Genomic DNA, 21,474 nt, shown 5'->3' with positions numbered 1-21,474 from the left:
ACTTTTCTGTGGGCACTGGTGTTGCTTAACTGTGAAAGGCCATTGCATACCAGTGGCTAGCACAGGCATTCCAGCAAATGGAGACTCCTCAGGAAAGCTACACGAGAGCTGCAGTGGATCTAAAGATCACGGCGCAGCCCGTGGGGATGACCTGTCGTAGTGACGGGAGAAGTCCTAAGCACAGGGCTGGCGTAATTGACTCAAGGTGTTGACTAGGTAACTTGAACCGTCACGCCAGTGGAAAAGCTTGACAGTGCTGCTAGGAGGTCCAGTAACAGCCATCAGAGATAGTAGGCAATGGACAGGTAAACAGCATATGCGGATGAGGGGTAGTGCTCCGGTCTGGGCATACTTCCCACCACCGGATGACAGAAGGTTGATACTGGCCAGGCTGTGAAGGGGTCAAGTGGAGGTGGAGACCCATGTACTGTTGTCGGATGGCCAAGGGGAATAAAAAGCAGAGCCGCCTGCAATTCACGCAGAGGGAGGGGCTGGCATTGTTCAAAGGCAACATGGCTGCACCTCAGACAGCCGGGCTGGATGTGGCGACATAGCCTGGATCAGACATAACTACACCTGGAGAGTCAGCGAGGCGGTCCTCGGAGTTGAGCCTTGCGCTGGCAGAAATTAAAAGTGGCTTGCGTCGGTGCATACTAAGCTCGACGGTATGGAGTATAAGATCGCATGCAGGAGAGAAAAGAAAAGGAGAGTAGTCATATACGTGAAGCAGAGCACAGAGTGGGGGTGATTGAGGACACGAGCAGTGAAGTGACTTTGGCAGTTTGCGGACTGCAGAAGGAAGTGAAAGAAATCAGAGACAAGAATGAAGATTTGGAGGCAAGGTTCTGCTGAATAACATCAGAGTGGTGGGGATACCGCAGTCACTACCAGCACAAAACATGGAAGTGTTCATGGAAATCTTCATCAAGGAGGTCCTGGAAGATCCCTCTTTACCCCCTCAATTTTTAGTGGAGAGAGCGCATCGAATCTCAGTGCAGAAGCCCATACCTGGGCAGAATCTGCACCGAGTAATTGCAAGATTGTTGAATTATCACAATCGAGACCCCATCTTGCGCAGGGCATGTCAACTGGGAGATCTCCACAACAAGGATGCCAGAGTGCTGTTTTACCAAGACTTCACCCCGTCTGTGCAGCGGGCCTGGCTCCCATTCTTAGCTGCAAAACGCTTGCTGAGGAAAAGGGGAATACAATACGCAATGTTGTATCAATCTAAGCTGCGTGTCTCCCATTTAAATACGACCCACTTCCTTACAGATGCGGCTGAAGTAATTGCTTACATCAAATCTTTGCCTGAAGGGGGAGAAGGGGTCCATGCGAGCCTTCGGCTATCTGAGAGTGTCTCCTAATGAGAGCATAGTTATGGTTGCATTTCTACTTTATTTACAACTGTGAGCAGGGGGAGAGAACGCTGTCTGAAATGGGTGATTTTGGTGCAGCTCCTAAGTTGGCTGCTGGGACAGTTATGCTATGCTAATGTTAATGTTAAAGGTATTTATATAGCGCACCGTCACCAACGGAGTTGGTCTCCAGGCCCTCAGGTGGATCTGTAAACAAAAAGGTGGGGCGTGGGTTAGTGGGTGAAGAGGGCGTAGGAAAGTGAGAGGTGGTGTACTGTTGGCAGCTTCAGTTCGGTTTTCATTGTGTGCTGAGCTTGAGTTTGCATATAGGATCGATGCGAGTCCTTGCGTGCTGTTGTTATGATCTATCTGTTGATTGTTTGTTGCTGCAGTGTGGTGTGGTGAAGTCTGCGGGGTTTGCTGTGAGAGAGGTGGTTGTGTTGGTTTTTGTGTGAATTAAGTGTGCAGAAATTTGAGGTTTTGGTTAGTGGGTTGTATGTCTCATAATCCTTGTAGTTTTGTTTAATGTATCAGGTTGTCATACTGGGTAGGTGTATTCTTTCTATTGGTTAACTGACTGTCTAGTTTCTGGGGCGATACCAAGGCTGGTTTCTAGTAGATTTATTGGGCTTAGTACCCCCGGTTGGATGAGCATTATCCCTTAGTTCGATAGTGGTGTTATATTATCATTTACCAGCTCCTTTCTATCTATTTACTGTCGGTAGTCCATTGGGTAGGTATATTCTTCTCTTCCCTTTCCTGACTGTCTAGTCTTAGGTGTAGTTGTGAGGCTTTTCTCCAAGTTATTGAGCCTAGTGCACCCAGAAGGGCGAGTATTATCCCTGCTTAGGTAGTAGTGTTATATTATCATTCCCGCTCCTTCCTGTTTATTTACTGTTGGTGGTCCATTACTGCCTGTGTTACGACCTCGTAACCAGATGCTATTGCTGGGTCATACCTTGCTCTCCCTTCTGATTGATCTGTGGGTGTTCTTGATATGATTCAATGTGGTTTGTCTTTTAATTGATAAGTGGATATGTTGCAGATCCGTATATCCTTACTTTATAAGGGTTGATGACTTAAAGGGATGGTCTAGTAAAAAATTTTATTTAAAAAATAGATAGGCAACACAAAAAAAAATACTAGCATTCTCCGTTTTAAAACTTCCTATGTAAAATTTTGAGCTATTCAAGCTCAAAATTCGCAAAAGCAAGCACATGGGCGCATCCATTTTGTGAAATGGAGGCCCTCCTGTGCTGGCTTTTGCTTTTGCTTTTGCGGCACTAATGAAGGAAAAGCCAGCCAGCTGTAGTAAACAAAGGCTACCGCTGGGTGGCTTTCCCTTCATTAGTGCTGTAGGCGGAGGACGGGGACCGGAGACCAGAGCAGGAAAGCTGCAGCTGAATCTCGGTAAGTGCTATTATTTTTTTTTTTTAAATAAGCACTAGCTGCGTTTTTTTTTCTAAGTTTTCCGGGCTGGAGGAGCCCGGAAAACTTAGAAATAAAACCGCAGCTTTAAAAACGTTGTATTTATGTTTGCGGTCGCTTTTGAAGCGACCGCAAACATAAATACAACGTTATTGTGTTGGAAAACGCTGCGGTTTTTCTTTCCCACGGGGAGCCCGAGAGCCCCAAATGGTAAAGCAGATTCAGGCAGAAACAACGCGGCATTGCGGAAAACAACCGCGTTGTTTCTGCCTGAATCTGCTTTCCCATTTGGGGTTCTCAGGCTCCCCACGGGGAGCCCGAGAGCCCCAAATGGGAAAGCAGATTTAGGCAGACAACGCAGCATTTAGCATTTCCCATTTGGGTCTCTCGGGCTCCCCACGGGGAGCCCGAGAGCCCCAAATGGGAAATCAGCTGCAGGTAGAAACACTACGCGGCATGTAAACATAACCGCGTGTGTTTCTGCCTGCTGTGGCTTTCACTTTGGGTCTCCGGTGCTCCTGGGAGCACCGGAGACCCAAAGTGATACACACGCGGTTGTGTTGGAAAACGCTGCGGTTTTTCTTTCCAAGTTTCTCAGGCTCCTGAGAAACTTGGAAAGAAAAACCGCAGCGTTTTCCAACACAACCGCGTTTTCCAACACAATAACGTTGTATTTATGTTTGCGGTCGCTTCAAAAGCGACCGCAAACATAAATACAACGTTTTCAAAGCTGCGGTTTTATTTCTAAGTTTTCCGGGCTCCTCCAGCCCGGAAAACTTAGAAAAAAAAACGCAGCTAGTGCTTATTTTTTAAAAATGAATAAATAGCACTTACCGAGATTCAGCTGCAGCTTTCCTGCTCTGGTCTCCGGTCCCCGTCCTCCGCCTACAGCACTAATGAAGGGAAAGCAACCCAGCGGTAGCCTTTGTTTACTACAGCTGGCTGGCTTTTCCTTCATTAGTGCCGCAAAAGCAAAAGCCAGCACAGGAGGGCCTCCATTTCACAAAATGGATGCGCCCATGTGCTTGCTTTTGCGAATTTTGAGCTTGAATAGCTCAAAATTTTACATAGGAAGTTTTAAAACGGAGAATGCTAGTATTTTATTTTTTTATGTTGCCTATCTATTTTTTAAATAACATTTTTTACTAGACCATCCCTTTAAGGAATCAGGGTAGGTTCTTCTCTCAGCCTAGTTCCGCTGTGTATGGGCATCATTTCTGGTTGTGGGGTTAAGAGGCATGATTTGAGGAGTTTCCGGAATGGTATGTGATCTCCTGTGTTCCGTATGTTCTTTCGTAGTTCGTTCCAGGTTTTTGGGGCGAGGTGAGAAAAAGAGGATCCTCCGAGTTTTCTCTTGTTGTATGATTTGGGTTCCAAACGGATTTCGCTGCTGGATCTGAGTGGCCTTATAGTGTCATGTACGTTTAGTTTTCTTCTGAGGAACTCTGCACCTTCGTAATGGATTGCCAGTGTAGCGTGTTCAGCGCTGGTGTGATGTGTTTTCTTTGAGGTATTTTATGGAGCAGTCTGGCCGCCGCGTTTTGTATGCTTTAGAGTTTATTTAGGAGTCGTTCAGGCATTCCTAGATATAGGCTGTTGGCGTAGTCTAATCTGGGCATGATGAGGGCAATGACAGTAGTTGTTTTGTTGGTGAATGAGAGTAATGGTAGGATATTTTTGGCCGATCGCAGGAGAAAGAAGCATTTCTTGATTAGGCCATTTACTTGTGGCTCTAGAGCGAGGTCGTTGTCCATCAGGACTCCCAGGTTTTTTACAATCTATGATGGGGCTGAGGATTCACCAAGTTCAGTTGGCCATGGGATGTAGAGGTTGTCTTCTCTGTTTTTTGTGATGATCATTATTTCTGTTTTGCCTGGGTTGAGTTTAAGGTGGTTTAAGTTAATCCAGTTTTATATTTCACGAAGGCAGTTCTCTAGTGTTGGGTTGTCTTCTTGTGAGTCTTCTATTTTGTAGATTATTTGTGTGTCATCAGCGTAGTTGTAATATGTGAGGCCATGTCTTTCGAGGATTTTAATTAACTGTGACAGGTAGATGTTGAGGGTAACTGCATAATTTCTTCGATGGTATTGGAGTGTTGTTGCAGCCGGGTGGGTTTTTAATTTCGTTTATGATTTTAAATAGTTCTTTTTGGGTCTTTGGTGCTTTGAGGATTCTGTTGTCATAGTATTTCCTTTTTGCCTTTTGTATTTCCTTTTTGTATGAACGTGTATGTTGTTGAATTTTGAATTTTTTTCCGCAGTCTTATTGAGCCTCCATTCTAGTTTTCGTTTTTTCTTTTTCATGGCACCTAGTAGTGGGGTGAAGCATTTTGCCGTTGCTCTTTTGCGGGATGTATTGAAAAGTTTTTGTTTTGCGATCTCATCGATTGTTGGGGTGATCCAGTTGTGAAGTATATCTATTTTAGTGTCTAGGTCAGCTTCGTCCATGGTTGTTGTTTGTGGTTTGGTGATCTCCTGTTGTTCCGTTAGGAGTTTTTTTATGGTTCTCCAGTTTCTTTTCATGATGATCGGTAGTTGTTCTTGTTTCTTGGTTATTGGGAGGGCAGTGTGATTACGAAGGGGATGATGAGGTGCTTGCTCCAGAGGATCTGAATCGGTGGTGCCATGGTAATTAGTTTTCTGTTGGCGAACATTGCGTCCAGTGTATTTCCTGCTGTGTGGGTTGCTCCTTTGACCAGCTGATGTAGTTCCATTGTTGTTAGTTGGCTGGTAAGAGTTTTTTGTGAGGTTGTGGTTTCTTCATCGAACCAGATGTTGAAGTCTCCGAGTATAAACGGTTTGTTACACTCGATAGCTAGGTTGGTGATTGCTTCTATGAAGTTGTCTATGAAGGCCCCATTGTACGTTGGTGGTCTGTATACCAGTATGAATTTCAGGTTTGTTCTGGGATTTGTTGATAGACGTATGATTCGGGATTCGCATTTGTTGATGTTTAATGAGCCTTTGCTTTAATTTTCAGGTTTTCCTTGTGAATGATTGCCAGTCCACCACCTCTTTTGTTTTTCCTGTTTACTTGGATGCACTTGAAGGTATCGGGCAGGCAGTTATTGAGGGTGAACTTGTAGTTGTCATCTAGCCATGTTTCTGTTACGTAAAGCATGCCGATGCCTCCGTCGCTTAGGAGGTCGTAGATTTTGGTGGCCTGTTTGGACATTGATCTTGCGTTAATTAGATTGCAGTGGATCTTTTTGGTGTCATTTGGTTTATTTGGTGTTCCCGGTTTTGGTTTGTGGGTGTTCAGTTGGGGTGCTTTTGTGTTAACTCCGAGGGGTAGAGGTTCTGTGAAGGCGGCTTCGTCGTTGAATCAGTCTGTGAGATTGATAATTGGGTTGCTGACTTCTATTTTTTCCTTCATCTCTTGTCAAGGAATGGGCCAGTTGCTGACTATCCTGATAAATGTAGGTCTCCTCTGTGGGGTGGCTCTGGGTGGTAGGTCACACAAGGGCGTTTAGTCCAGTGCACCCGAGTAGGCGCCCTGATGAGAAGGGTTTGTTGTGGTTGCATGGAGGGAAGTGTCACTGCTGGGCAGTGGAGGTGGGTGACTTCTGCAATAAGAATATGGAGGGGGTGAGAGTGGAGTGGGCATGGGCAGATAGGGGAATGTTGGGGTTCGGGGAGTTTTAATAAAATTGGTTCACGTGTTTTGTAGAAATGGTGCAGAGTGCACAAGGTTATGTTTTGCTCTTGCTAAAATTGTGGTGGTGTAAACAGAAACATCAGGGAGATGGCTAGGAATCTGACGCACGGGCAATGCACTCTCCTTAGTTGGAATGTGAGGGGGCTGAATAACCACACAAAAATACATTTGGTTGTAGTTTATGGGGAGGGCCATGGTGCTAAGATACTTTTTCTTCAGGAAACACACTTACTGGGGAAGCTGAATGACAGGCTAGCAAAATCCTGGGGAGATACTAAGTTTTTATACGTCCTATCCTATTCCTCCTATTCACGCTGAGTATCAATTATTATTCACAAGTCACTGGGTTTAAGATTGACAAATCAGGAGAATGATCCTGAGGGGAGGCTTGTTATTGTGTCCAGAACCCTGGCCCAGAGCCTCATTACGTTGGTAAATGTGTACGGACCGAAAGGGGATGATCCCAGTTTTTACGACACCCTTTGGATTATTGGCATGGCGTACTCGAATACACAATTAATAGTGGCTGGGGACCTAAATGCGATTCTGCAGGTGGGCCGAGATAGATCCACTGTAAGTACGAGACCACTATCCTTGACGTCGAGAGCAATACTGGGAGGTGGGGGGGGGTGATGGCAGACCTTGAATTAGTAGATCTGTGGAGAACGCTACACCCCGATGAGAGAGGGAGAGAGGGTTTTTGTTTTACTCCTCTGTCCATGACACAAGCTCTCGTATCAACTACATATTGGTGGTACCGGTGCTGGTTTTCAGTACTGGGGATTGTGGCATGCTTCCGAGGACGCTTTCCGACCACTCCCCGGTTGTATGGCAGTTTCGTCTGCCTAACTTGGAGGTTGTTCGCTCGCAATGGAGCTTCAAGAGTCAAGCGATATTAGATGTGGTGTATCGAAGTGAAGTACAGAAGATTATATCGTCATTCTTTGCATGTAAAGTGGGATCAGTGACTTCAGCAGGGATCCTCTGAGAGGCTTTTTACTCTGAATCTGAGAGGTAGATGCATTTCGATCGCAAGCGGGGTACTTAAGAGGATTAATAGGAGAGTGGGCGAACTGGAGGACTTTATAATGCTGGAGGTTGGAAGGGCGTAATGCACCTCAGTTGGATCTTTGGCAGCTGCTCGTAACCAGGTATTTGGCTGGTTTGAAGTAGGGGACCAGGGACCAGACGGACATACCCGTAATAAGGCATGCAGATGGCTCCCTGCTGTCGGAACTGGTAAATATTAGCAGAGTTCTGTGATTTCTATAGGAACCTATATGTGGAGTGGAGGAGGCTGAGCTGAAGGGGCTAAATGGACAAGCGAGAGAGGTGTTGGAGGCACCAATGACAGTTGAGGATATTATGAAGACTATCAGAGATCTCCCGACTGCTAAAGCTCCGGGATCAGACGGGATTACCTCTGAGTCTTTTAAGGAGTGTGGGCCAAATGTAGCGGAATATTTGCTTCAGGTATGGTGGGAGAGCCTTGAGGTTGGATCCCTGCCTGCTACGATGCGAGAAAGAATAATCTCTTTGAAACTGAAGTCAGATAAGTACCCGTTAGATTGTGCGTCTTACAGACCGATATCCCTCATCAATATGGATAAGAAAATATTTTCCAAAATAGTAGCTGATAGACTATTCCCCTTTCTTCCTGCTATTGTGCGTGTTAACGAGGCTGGGTTTTATCCCAGGTCGCTCCACGCCTTCTAATTTACGGCTGTTGTTAGGGGTATTGGCACAGATTGATCCCTCTATACAGGCAATTGGAGCGCTATTAGACATGGAGAAGGCATTTGATTCGGTCGCTGGGATTATTTGTTTGCTGTGCTAGGTAAGATCGTAGTACCACCATACTTTCTAGCATGTGTTAGGCAGGGGTGTTGCTAGCTCTGGAAAGGATCGGGGGCTAGGCTAATGATGGGACTGTCGGGACCCAGGGCTAGCTAGTCTTTTGGTTGTATCCCCTGAGCTTCTATCCGGGGCTGCAACCAAAAGACCCGTGGCTATAGCCCCTTAGCCCCCCTAACAACGCCTCTGCGTTAGGGTATTATATTCCAGGGTGACAGTGAAGATAGGCCTTTTCGGCAGGCATTCAGCAGCGTTCGAACTTGGGTGAGGAACGTGGCAGGGGTGTTGGTTATCCCTGATTCTCTCTGCAATTGCAATGGAGCCGCTGGCTGTACGGTTGAGGGCGTTTCATGAACATCGAGGGCTTGCACTGGGGGGACCCGAAATTGATCTTGCTGTATGCGGACGATATTATTTTAGATATTAAAGATCTAGGTAGTAATCTACTGCCTCTTGCCTCAATCCCAGCAGATAGTGGCGTTTGGGGGAATATCAGGTTTACGGGTTAATTGGTCTAAATCAATCTTGTTTCCACTGATTGAGAATACTTTGCAACCCCCGGGGGCAGATGGATTTTATTGGGAGTATGTATCTACAAAGTACTTGGGTATCCATGTGAGCAGGTGCTTGTCTCAACTCTTTAGAGAGAACCATGGGGCGAACCTGTAAGTACTCCAGGGTAAGATTGACCAGTGCGTGTCACTTCCAATTTCACTTACGAGGAAGTTAGCAATTATAAAAATGATGGTCCTCCCTAAGCTATTGTATTTGTTTCTTAATGTCTCGGCATGGCCAGGTGCTCAGATTTTCCAGACGCTGAGATCATTAATGATTAAGTTGGTAAAGAGGTCGAAAACGGCTGGAATCAGGTGGGAAATGCTTATTGGGACATGGGAACAGGGGGGGGGTATTAAAGTACCAGATCTGGACCTGTACTACCTGGTGGCGAAGTGTCATTTGAGTCATTTTGGATGCCAGGCTCCCAACTGTTCCCGCATGTTAGGATAGAAAGAAGATCAGTATTCCTGTAGACAAATTAACAATAAGTGCCCCTTTGATGCAGCAACGTGCATGGTCCACGCATGGCGAAGGCTGTATCAAGAGTTGTTAGTTACTTTTCTCTATACACCTGAACTCAAGATCTGGGACATTCATGGTTTGGCCCCAACATGCAATAGCAGGATTATGGAAGAATGGTCTCGCTTTGGTGTTCGGAGCATATCAGATTTGCACCCTGATGGACAGTTTGTCACTTGGGAGCAAGTTAAAGCTAAGTTAGGAGACACAATTGGGTTGGCTTTTCAATATTTTAGAATTGGATAGGTCATTTCTGGAGGAACCACAGACTGTTTCTCTTTTGAAGTTTCTGGTTCATTCTGCTAATGCCAAGGGAGTGGTCTCTGAAATTTATCGACTGGTATTAGGTTCTGCTCCCAGACAGGTACCATCTAGTAGGGGGAGATGGGAGGTGGATATCGGCGAAGGCCTAGGGGATGCAAGGTGGAGGTATATGTGCTCATATACTAGAAATGTAGCGATCAATTCTCGGTTTAGACTCATACAGTTTAAACTCCTTCATCGGGCGTACATGTCTCCAGTAGTTCAGAAGAGATTTCATCGATCCTGTGATGGGCAATGCCCTAGGTGCAGATGCAACGGTGCTAATTTTATACATATCCTATGGAATTGCCCACTCCTGGCAACCTTTTGGTGGCAGGTGGCAGAAGTAACAGAGAGCATGATCAACTGTTAAGACCTGCTAAATATTCTTTGCTGTTTGTTCATGTGGTTAACGGGCATCCCAAAGGGAGGGAAAAAGCTACTGTGCATTTGTATGTTACTAGCAAAACGATGTATTCTAATGCTCTGTTAGGTTTGCTTCTGTGTTCTTTTTGGATCATAGAGAAGCAGAAAATGGGCTGCCTTCACACGATGACTATGTCTAATTGTATGTTCAACTGACAGTGTATCTTTTTGTAACATGGTTACTGAGTACTCTATGTAAAATTTTGCGATCGTGAACCTTCACAAATAAAGTAAAAACAAACAAAAAAGAAATAGGGCAAGATAGGTTTTCTTTTCTTTACTTTTATTCCTCAATAAAAGTCTTTGCCAACCACCATGCCACCACTGTGTCAGACTCATACTTCTGCACCCTTACATATGGTGTCAGAATGGGATCTGGCCTGGTTGGCACCAACTGGGGGACCTTAGCATTTTCCACTCTTAGTGATTAAGCTGCCAGCCCCTCTATGGCAACTAGGGTAATCCACAACACCCGGAGCCCTAGAATGGGAGTAATGGGAGAATGGGAGTAATATCTGGTTCCTGCTAGAGACAAGATTATAATTTCTCTAGATCCATGGGTAGAATGTCCCATCTTTGTCATCTATATTATACCTCCTTGGGAAGCTGGCAGAAGGAGAGAGTGGAAATTACTACCCCTCCTATCGTGTAGAGAGGAGGTGAAGTTTTCTCTCTTGAACTTCTTGTCAAGCCCAGAGAAGATTGAAAGGGGCGAAGTGATGGGACATTTAATATATGAAAGCCCATGGGAGTCTTTATCCAACCAGACCCATAGAGAGAAGGAGGAAGATCGCCCTGAGAATCTGCCTGGGGAGAGTGTGGCCCCAGAAAAAAATGTCTATCCTTCAGAAGAGGAAGCTGATTATCATCAGACCAAGGGAGAGTCCTCGTGGGAGAATGCCAACCTTCCCAGTACTCTAACATCTTTGAAATGTTTCTCCCCTCTGGAAAGAGAAAACTCTGACATTCTGGAGTCTACAGCCTCAATATCCTCCCACAGGAGTGACAACAAAATGGGACTTGGAGAAGATGAGAATACCAATCTATACCCTGAGAAGATTAGAACACCCCAACGACTAGTAACGAGATCCCAGCCAACCCTCCAAACACTAAAATTCTAGTCAGGACACCTGCCAGGGAAAATATCAGCATTTCCGATTTCCCCACTTTTTTGGGAAATGTCCTGCCCTGTAAAGACAGGAGACTGTAAGACTTCCAAGAACCCAGTCATTATGTCCCCCTCCCAGGACAATAACCCCCTAACATCTGGAGGAGAGAAGGAGCATATGTGTCACCTTAATAAAGATAACCTATCAGAACCCTCTGGCCCCCCTGATAAAAAGGAGACTCAAAATACCTCAGTCTGGAACCTTAGACTCACGTTGCTTTCAGGAGGAGAAGGGAGAACCATCTATCCTTCTAAAACCCCCTTGTAGTTCCCAGGAATTAGAGACAACCCTATGACCCAGGGATATTGAATAATATAACAATGCTCCCACAGTAGGAGGTGAAGATGGAGCTATGCCATCCTCTATACCGCCATCTCCTACCCAAGACAAGATGTTTCTTTTGTGGAGAGCATGGTCATCCAGCGAGGCATTGTCCCACGAATAAAATTGACATCCCCACCAAACCCTCACTAAAGGAACACCACCAGGAAAGGGGAGTTAAGGAATCAAGAGCCAAACCATTGTATGTTAGTATCCTCTATGCCCAGCCCAGTGAGATAATAGCTAACTGGGCAGAAAACACAGGGAAATTTCTAAATAAGGGGAAGAAAAATAAAACTAGGAAAAACAAGACTTGATTTCTATATGTGAAAGGTAACACCATATACCGGGTGCCCGTTACCGGCCAGCAAAATCAACGGTGGCCCCAATTGGCTAGTGGGAGGAAAAAGTGTGCCATCAGAACCGAGTAAATAAGCTGAGGTTGGAGAAGGGCCCAAACTGAAGAAATGTACTGTGTCCATGGACACACAGAAAGTTACCCTTTGGTTAGAATCCCTATAACCATCTTTGGGAAGGAAATCTGTGTGACTGTAGCCGTAATTCCACAGCTACTGGCACAAATAGTCCTTGGTAGTTATAGACCTTCGACTAAGATCTCTGGGGTTGTCGGAGATCCCCGTTGATCAAAAGAAACCATCCAGGGTGGAGGGGAGGAGACCAGAAATCGGGGAAGGGGAAAAAGGGTACAAAAACTATTTGGTTCTGCAGAACCTCCACCACAACCTTTGTTCCAATCCTGATGGGGAAGCCATCATCATAAGGGGAAGGGTATGTGACAATACCAGGATGTCGTCACTGCTTCCATGGGGGTAGGCCCTTCCCATGAGACCAGGGAGGTTCGGCTGTTACCCGATAGTCCCCCTGGGATGGTACTCAGTGGGAGAACGTCATGGGTAGGGAAACCCTCTATTGGACCAGTCACAACTAACAGGGGAGAACGCAGTATGTACACCCTCCACTTCTGTTCCCTTTGTCCTCTTACTCTATTCAATCTTCTATAATACCCCATACGCCGATATATATGTGTAGAGTAGAAGAACCCATCCACATAGGACATACTGAGACGAGGGACTACCGAGGACTACCCATATAGAGGACCTGGAAATACTGGGATGAAGAAGAACTGCTGAGGAAAGAGCCTACAGCTGAACCAAGTTAAGGGCTCCAGTCCATATGAACACTATGTTAATAGAAAAAAGGGAAGAAGGAGTACACAATTTGTCTAACCCGCCCTGGAGGAGCCGCAACAGTGAGTCAGGACAGAAGATGGGAATCCGGGACGCCGAGACGGGAGGAAGCAGGTGTAGAGCAGGGCCAGAAGCTGGAGATTGCTCGCTGCACACCGAACATCAAGTCCCTGGCGTCTCTACACTTTGGTCGGTGTGGAAGACTGAGACCACACTGAACATCGAAGGGCTTCCACTGCGTAGCCGCTGCAGCACGGAACCCGAACCAGAGAGGAGAGACCCTGTTGCGGTCCAGAGGCCCCAAGGGAAGCCAGCAACTTGCAGAGGACGAGAAAGAAAGAAGGTCCGCAGGTAACCAGGAAGATGCGAGTGCCAGAAGAAGTCCCGTGGAAGCCCCGAGGGGAAGAAGAGAAATACGAGCAAGGGTCTGGGACCCATACAATGCCAGGAAAGCCCCGCAAGAGCCATACACAAGGGCCAGGGACCCATATCAACTCAGGGAAGTTCCAATAAGCACCCAACCGAGGGTCTGGGACCCATACAAAGTCGGGAAAGCCCTGCGAAAGCCATGTAAAAATATTTTTGTTGAGGCTGGGCAACCCCCTCTTAGAAATGCCACCACTCTGTCAGACTCCTACTTCTGCACCCATACAGTGTGCAAAAGGTTTTAACATGAGGCTAAAGCATTCTAGTATTTCTCACTGAAATTCCCTCTGATTGTTTGTATGCCTCTCTTTCTCTGTAGAATCCCCACTCAGTGTGTCTGACTCCCTCATAAAATATCAAGGTAGAGTGAAAGGTGTATAGGCTACAAAAGGCCATTAAATCCTAGATACAGCATGCAACACTAAGCCAGTCCCCACATCCAGGGTCACATTGAGGAGAACAGACCAGTTTTGTGTTCCCTTATTGTAGCATGCACAGGGAGGCCTGCAGAGTGCCAGTCTGTTCAGTTGTTACTTAGGTTATGGCTCATCAATTCGAATTGCCCTTTAATTAGAATGGGCTATATTGCCCTTAATGTCTTTTTCTTTTTTTGAGAAACCTTTATTTGCCCTTTTTCTAAAATAGAGGGTTTCACTACATACAGCCCAACCCACTCCTCACCACGTCTAGTCTCCTCCCTTCTTTATGCCCATCTCACTCCCTTTTTCTTCCCCTTTTTCACTTGTTATGGCCGACCCAAATTATGCAGACATTTGCTTTGCCAGCATTCTTTATCTCGATGGCGGGGGGAAAATGCTTTAATCACAAAGGAATGTTCAAATGTGTGACTGTGCATGGTTACTTTGTATAGACATAATCGCTGCTTCATCCCAGCAAGAAGTCAGTGGCATACAGCAAGAAGATGAGCATACTACAATGTGACCACTGTCATACCCGCTTTAAAGATAATTACTCATGACTCTAACAATCCCTTTTTACCACAGATCAGTTTCTCTCTTCCCAACCCCACCAAAATCTAGGAGTGAGTTGTGTATAATATCGTTAACTACCTTGCAGCAAAAATTCTCAAATCTGGGTTTTGTAGCCCACAGTCCACAGAAACAATTCCCACCTATGTCTCTAACTATCTTACTACTGTTCATTACTCTTTAATTCATCCTCTTTCTAGTTGATCTATCTGCCTTCAACATTGTGGATCATCCCACCTTCCTTCAAGCTCTATACTCCCTAGACTTCAAATAAACCGCATTTGAATGGGTGGCCTCTTAACTTGTTGATGGCTCCTTCTGCAGCTCCTGGATCTCTAACAACTCCTCTGCATACGCCTTCCAGTGGGTGTCCCACAAGGTTCAGCCAAAAGCCCACTCTACATCCCCCTGTACACCTTAACACTTGGAAAACTCCTCTGATCCTTTGCCTCATTTTACCAACTATTTGCTGATGGCACCCTGATCTTTGCCCTCTTCCCTTCCCTCTGCCCCGACATCATAGGGCGCATTATTAGCTGCCTGTCTGCCAATCTGTCATTGGATGGTACTATGCTGCCTAATTATAAACCCCTCTAAGACACAAGTCCACATTCAACTGGCCTCCAATCCCAACTCCACTCTCCCAGTTCATATCTCCTTTTCTCCAGACCTCCCAATGCCATTACATAAAGCAAATAAGGCGTCTTCTTTGACAGCAAACATAAACTAATTCACTTCACCTCTGCCACTGCAGACAGGGTCAACCTTTTAAATATCAGCAGTATCTACCTACCCACTACTCTGCCGAAACTATAATCTCCACCATCGTCCACAACAAACTTTGACTGCTGCCCCTGGGAATACTCCTGCTACTCAGATCAATAGTTTTTATTTTTATGATATTAATACAAATTTCCTAATTGAATACATGTTTGTTTCTATGTTGTTCTGACTTTGCCTTCCTCTCGGCCATCCTCTTGAAGCCTGTTAAAATGATCAAATATTTTTTTTAGTGCCGCGTGACATAAAAACACCTTTGTACTTTTTGGTATAGTAGTTTCCCCCATGTCCACGATGCATGGGCTACCCATCCTTTCGTTTTAGTTCAGCATTCACTCTCTGCCAACTCACTGGTTCTCTGCAGTGGCTCCCTCTTGCTGTTAGGCTTTGCGGCAGTCCTTCAGCGTTCGGTCTGCCTTTTCTTCCGCTTTTGCGAGCCTCGGGAGAGGTTGCGCGTCAGTCTTCGGGAGCATTGACAGCTCTGTTGATCTTCTGCGTCTTCACCGATCTGCCCCACGCTGCTTTCAGAGCACGTCTCTTCCTGAGCTAGGCTTCTTCTAAGTACGCCGCTTTCCACTGCGCATACTGCTTGATTTCACCCTTCGGGTTGACTCCTGCTCGCGGGCTTCTTTCTTTGGCTGCACCTGCCCCTCGGATGGCTTCAGCTTCCGCAGCTATGCCTCCTGCACGGCGATTCACTGCTCTACGGCCTTCTTCCTCTGCTTCACCTTCATTCTCTTTTTTTTCCAGCTGGACCCCATCTTTATTTTAAAATATCCCACTCAGGTGCTTTGAGTGACAGGAACTAGACAGCACCTTTGACTATTCACCATTCTGAGTCTTTATTGTCTCTGTGCTCCTCTTCCTCGTCCCAGTACTTTTAGCATTATGGGAACTGAAGTCCATAGAAGAATGTGTAACATTATGTAGTTTCATGTTAATTTTAACTAAGTCATACTGTTCTATGAACGGAGAGTTATTAGAATAAGGGGAGATTGTGGAAAGAGTTTGTAATTCCACATTAGAATAAGGATTTCTCATTAAAATCAGAATTATGACAATTCAAGGTTTTCATCTTTAATTCCTGAACCTTTCAGGCACCAACTTTGTTCTGTTTAGCTGACTTTTTATAACAAGCTCTTTGGACTTTGATATTAGAGAGTTGGGTACACTGATAGCATGCCATTAAGTATCTGGGGATGATTTCATCTTCATCCTCAGAAGAAGATGAATACCACTTTCCCTTGATAGCCGTCACCTCTCATGTGATCTTTCCCCCTGATACCACCCCCAGGATTAGGATCACGTAGCGGCTGCCTTGCCCTGGCCACATGGGAGGAGACTTTAGGTTGGGGTTTAGTGATGACTCTGCAGGATTCATCATAGTACAGTTATTCTGGTAGAAGTGTTTGACCAACTAGCCAAATTAATATAGGTACAAAATAAATGCATTTTAAGGTGGAACTTCTATTGCAGGATTACAGTGGTGCTGTGTACGTGTTAATGATTTTTGTTCTCCAGAGAAAGCCATTGTAGACATGCATTATTGGACTTCTCGCCACTTTGCCCTACCCCGATTTAAGTTTAAAAGGCACTAGCATATCAGGAAATCTTCAAATGTTCACTATATGTCCACTGGTAAAGGACTTGCAGGTTTGGTTGTCTTCTCTGCAAGGGATTCTCAGGTTTGGTCTGCGACATTCTTCATCTTTTGACATCCAAGTTCACCCAACCCTGGGGCCAGATCCAACGTTGGCTCTCTTTATTGCTACACATTCTACTAGAGGCCTGAAGGTTACACATCCCCTTTGAGTGGCAATATTACTGGATGGGTTACTCCATGGCACAATGACTCTTCCTGGTGTTTTTGAACATCTGAATGTTAAGAATTGTTTGTCTCCTATCATTGCACATCTCAACCCATAGTCATAGAGTATATCGCAAGCTGCTATCATTTAGCTCCCACCAGTATTCAGCGTAGTTGATCTACACCCACATCACATCACTGGGGGTTGCTAATATGCATTATCTTGTAGTCCTAAGGTCGTATACAAGCTTGGTGGTAACAGTGTGGTTCTGTGTTTGTGTTCAGAGGGACTCCATCCTTTCAAAAATGTCTTCCAAGCCCACTGGTTTAATGCTTTGAAAACTTGCACCCATATCAGGTCAATGGTGAATTAAATTAACCTTGATTGGCACATGTGCGCATATTTGTATATTCATGGCTATGCATTCTTCGTCAGCATTGTTCTATATCCTGAAGATTAGGGCTGGCTGATACTGGAAAAGTGCACCTTTTCAACAGCTTTAAGTAATATTTTGTCCCATCACATGGTGTAAGTTGCTGAAAGGTAGTTGATCTACACCCACATGACTTCACTGGTGGTTGCTAATATGCATTATCTTGTGGTCCTAAGGTCGTCTACAAGCTTGGTGGTAACAGTGTGGTTCTGTGTTCGTGTTCAGAGAGACTCCATCCTTTCCAAAATGTCTTCCAAGCCCACTGGTTTAATGCTTTGTAAACCCCCACCCATATCAGGTCAATGGTGAATTAAATGAACCTTGATTGGCACATGTGCGCAGATTTGTATATTCATGGCTATGCATTCTTCGCCAGTATTTTTCTATATCCTGATGAATAGGGCTGGCTGATACTGTAAAAGTGCACCTTTTCAACAGCTTTAAGTTATATTTTGCCCCATCAGATGGTGTCCATGGATCATTCCAGGGGCAATTGGGCCTGAGGAAAGGTAGCCAGCTGTACCACTGTGTGATCTACCTTGCGCCGGGTGATTACCATCATTTCCACTCACCTACAGACTGGTGTATCCATCACCGACGCCATTTTCCTGGTGAGTCACTGTAACAAATTTCACCTCACATCTCCTAATTTATGGCAGTCAACACTGGATGGAGACTCCCACTCCACCTCCATGGTAATTTGCCGTGCTGAAAACAGTCCCATACTCACCAAATATTGAACTAACTGCAGGAAATACCTGGTAGGAACCAATGCTGAGAGGACTTCCCATTCACACACTGTTTCACCTATAGGAAGCAGCCCTAGAGGTGCCATCTCACACACAGCTACACCCGTGGGAACACACCCTGTGATGACCACCCTAAATAAATGCTTTGCTCAAAACTGCCAGCCCTGTCCTGGTGTATCACCTTGCATATTGCACCACTCTTGGGCTATAAAGGAAGTACTTCAAACACTGCATCACTCACAGGAACCAACCTTGCCATGGTGGCTTCTCTACCATCCCCAGAAGGCCATCTTGCACAGGACAATAACCCATGCCCTGATGAACTAATGGTAATATAGATGTTTTAGTAGTGGGACTGATTTTTTGTATAACTTGTCAAGTCACCTTATGCAAACCTCTACCAACTGTGAAGAAACCACTGCACAGGTTGCTCCATCTGTAACATAAAACCTACAGTTAAATGTACACATCATGCACAGCTTCTCCAATGGAACCACACCTGCATGTAGGACCTCTTTACACACTGTTTTACCCCCAGGATCAATGCTGTAGAGGGATCAACTCACAGACTTGACCACTCACGTTAATCAACCCTAGAGGGACCATCTCTTGCCATGTTCAACGCATAGTACCAAATCGGAACATACCTCACATTAAACACTGCTATGCCCATCAAGTCAATCTTAAAAAGACCACTTTTTACATTGCTGATCCAATGAGAACCACCCCAGTCCTGCTCACATTCTTAATATCATCTTTCTGCCATCAATGCTGATTTTGCGCTTCATTCATCGTTTCACAGGGTCCCTCATGTCTGTGAACCCTGGAGTTGCCCACTGGATCAGAGGCCTCTTTTGCCAAAACGAGCGGGTGGTGCTCTCGGGGGAGTGGCAATACGGATTCTTCTCACTCACTGCTGTGGGGGCCACCAATGTGGGATCCATCAGACTCAACTGTGATCAGGTGAGAGGTCTAATGATCCCTACTTATTTGCAATTTATTTCAGCGTTTGTTACAGCTGGATCGGGGAGCCCTCTGGCACTGTGCCCAGGAGGTATAGGAGCTTCCACCAGCTAACCCTGGCCCCTTTCCTACACCCCGTACTTAAAACACAGTGAGGTGTCGTTTTGGGACTTCTCTGTCTGGTGGATTCAATATGCCATTGATTTTTGGAAGCAGCTTTATTTCTGAGAAGGTGTGGGGCTTTATTCTGTTTGCTGAGTAATATTAACAGTATGTGTGCCGGGTGTCCTGTTGTATGCGTTTATACCCTCATCTTTCAGGTTTCATTCACCGTAGCAGTTCTGTATACTACTCGAAAAGTACTTATTGTCCTTTTCCAGTCCATTCTCCTTCATCTCTATCCACAAGGCCAAGGTCAGAGGCCAAGAGCTGGTGTGCAGAAGCAATATCTATAATGGTAATGTTGGTAGGAAAGGCCAGCCATACTTAAGCTCTGTTTTACTGGGTATTTCTACAGACCATAGTCTTCTCATCCTGAAAGGTAACATGGGTAGAAAAGTAAACATTTGGAAGGAAAATCCTATATGAAGTACAGAGGGAGACAGACATTCATTTAAGACCTCTCACGGTCTCACCCCCTTGAAGAAGTGAGTCATGGGGCCACGCTCTGAGGCACTGTGGCTAAATATGGTGCGTATATAGTCTGGTTATACTGAAAGTGCACTTCAAGATACTCAGGAGAACCTTCAGTGTAGATCTCAATAATTCCCTTTTGGACACGTTACTGAACCTACGAGAAGTGTGGTTGCCATTTTCCTCAGGCTTTTGCTTTATCAGCCTATTGAACATTTCCAAGACGAGTGGCTGGTCCCCCTTTCACTGCTGTTTTTAAGCTATATGAAGCATGTGACTGCACAGCGGTATAAACATTTTGAGTGGCTTCACATTAGCAACTAATCCCCTTTTTGAATGCCAAATACCCCTGTGCTGATGTCATTTTTTCCAGTTTAAATATTTTATTGTTTTAAAAAGTGATTGTACAATACATTGTACAATATGCGTATGAGTAAATACAATAAATAGATATAAAGGTACCAAGCATGCAAAGGGTGTAAGATTACCAAAGACTAAACGTCTTGCAATTAGTAAAAGAAGATAATAAATCATGTTAATATTAATATGATTTTAAAAAGTATGGTCTTCACAACCAGAGGTCTCAGTACCTGGCAGACTAGCAAAGGTGGACTGAACGGTGAGAGAAGAAAGTGTGATTCTGGGACCCACACCCATAAAGGCAATCAAAGCCTCTTGACTAATCATCATAATGACAGTACCTGGCAGGTGGACTGTATCTGCGAGTCTGTGGCCCGCACCCATTAGAGCTTCTTCGCCGATCCTCATAATAATAGTACCTTGCAGGCAGGATAGTATACAAGGTGGATTGTCAATGCCTTAAGAATAATTATTGTAATCACAGTACCTGGCAGGAGAGTATACCAGGTGGACTGTATCTGCGAGTCTGGGACCCACAACCCTAAGAGCATCTTTGTTGATCCTCATAATAATAATACCTGGCAGGAGAGTATACCAGGTGGATTGTGCATGTGAGTCTGGGAACTGCACCCATTGAAATATCCTCATCAATCCTGATAGTCACAGTGCAAAACAGCATAGGGAGCCAGGTTGACTGTGAGACTAAGAACAAAAACAAGGGAAAGGAAGCACTGCCCTTAACACAGTTTGGGAACAGTGTAATGGTAATACCTGCCCAAAGGAAAGCCAGGTTGGTGGTGAAAGAAATTCTGAAACCAGGGTAAGGAATTCTTGCCCCCTGATGTGTTGTGAACACTCTACAAACAGCCAAGAGAAGGGAGTCAATTGATTGACACTATAAGAAGTCTGAGACCAGGGGAAGGGAGTCACACCCCCTGGTGCTTTGGTGCACATTCTACGAACCACCAAGAGAATAATTCTCTTGACATCCTAAGAAACATGAGAAAGACCTGGGCAAAAGAAAACATTCCCCTAGGGGTTTTTGAACATTGCAAAGATAAAATACTTTGTTTTCTTTGTACCCTGGTGGAGAGTCAGTCCAAAGAAACATTTGAGAATTTATTTTGATGCTCTGCCCTTGACAAAGAACATTTTATTTTTCCTATAACTGGAGGTGGAGGAATCATCCAGGGAGAGAGAGCCATTCTTCTGCACTGAAAAGATCATCCTGTTGTTCTTAGTAGATCTAGAATTTAAGGAAAGGAAATAGGTTTCTAAGAGAATGGTGGCCCATTTACTTTTGACAAGGCCCCCTGACAGAATCCTTAGTTTATTTGAGTCAGGGAAACCTCTCTTAGAAATAGGGATAGTTGGGGTTTTCCTTTTACTTTGGTTATTAATAAAAGTCTATAACCAACAAAATGCCACCCATGTGTCAGTCTCCTACTTCTGCACCCTTACAGTCCACAAACTCTTGCAAACCCTACATTTTCTTGTTAATAGTAAATTGTAACATTTTAGATTTTGCCGTA

General features: G+C 45.1%; 1 protein-coding gene across 6 annotated transcripts in view; it reads left to right on the top strand.

Moving 5' to 3' along the window:
- Positions 1 to 21,474, top strand: part of LOC138580787 (phosphatidylserine decarboxylase proenzyme, mitochondrial-like) — a 242,600-nt gene that overhangs the window by 95,540 nt on the left and 125,586 nt on the right. For all 6 annotated transcript variants that reach the window (XM_069651616.1, XM_069651618.1, XM_069651614.1 and 3 more), the window contains 2 exons: positions 17,702 to 17,848; positions 18,789 to 18,949. In XM_069651616.1, coding sequence (XP_069507717.1) covers positions 17,702 to 17,848; positions 18,789 to 18,949 — 308 coding nt within the window. The remainder of the gene's footprint in view (positions 1 to 17,701; positions 17,849 to 18,788; positions 18,950 to 21,474) is intronic.

This window comes from Ambystoma mexicanum, chromosome 3p (genome assembly GCF_040938575.1).
Source record: "Ambystoma mexicanum isolate Mex_15411 chromosome 3p, UKY_AmexF1_1, whole genome shotgun sequence".
In the NCBI taxonomy this organism is placed as follows: domain Eukaryota; kingdom Metazoa; phylum Chordata; class Amphibia; order Caudata; family Ambystomatidae; genus Ambystoma; species Ambystoma mexicanum.
This window is presented reverse-complemented; position numbering and strand designations above follow the sequence as displayed.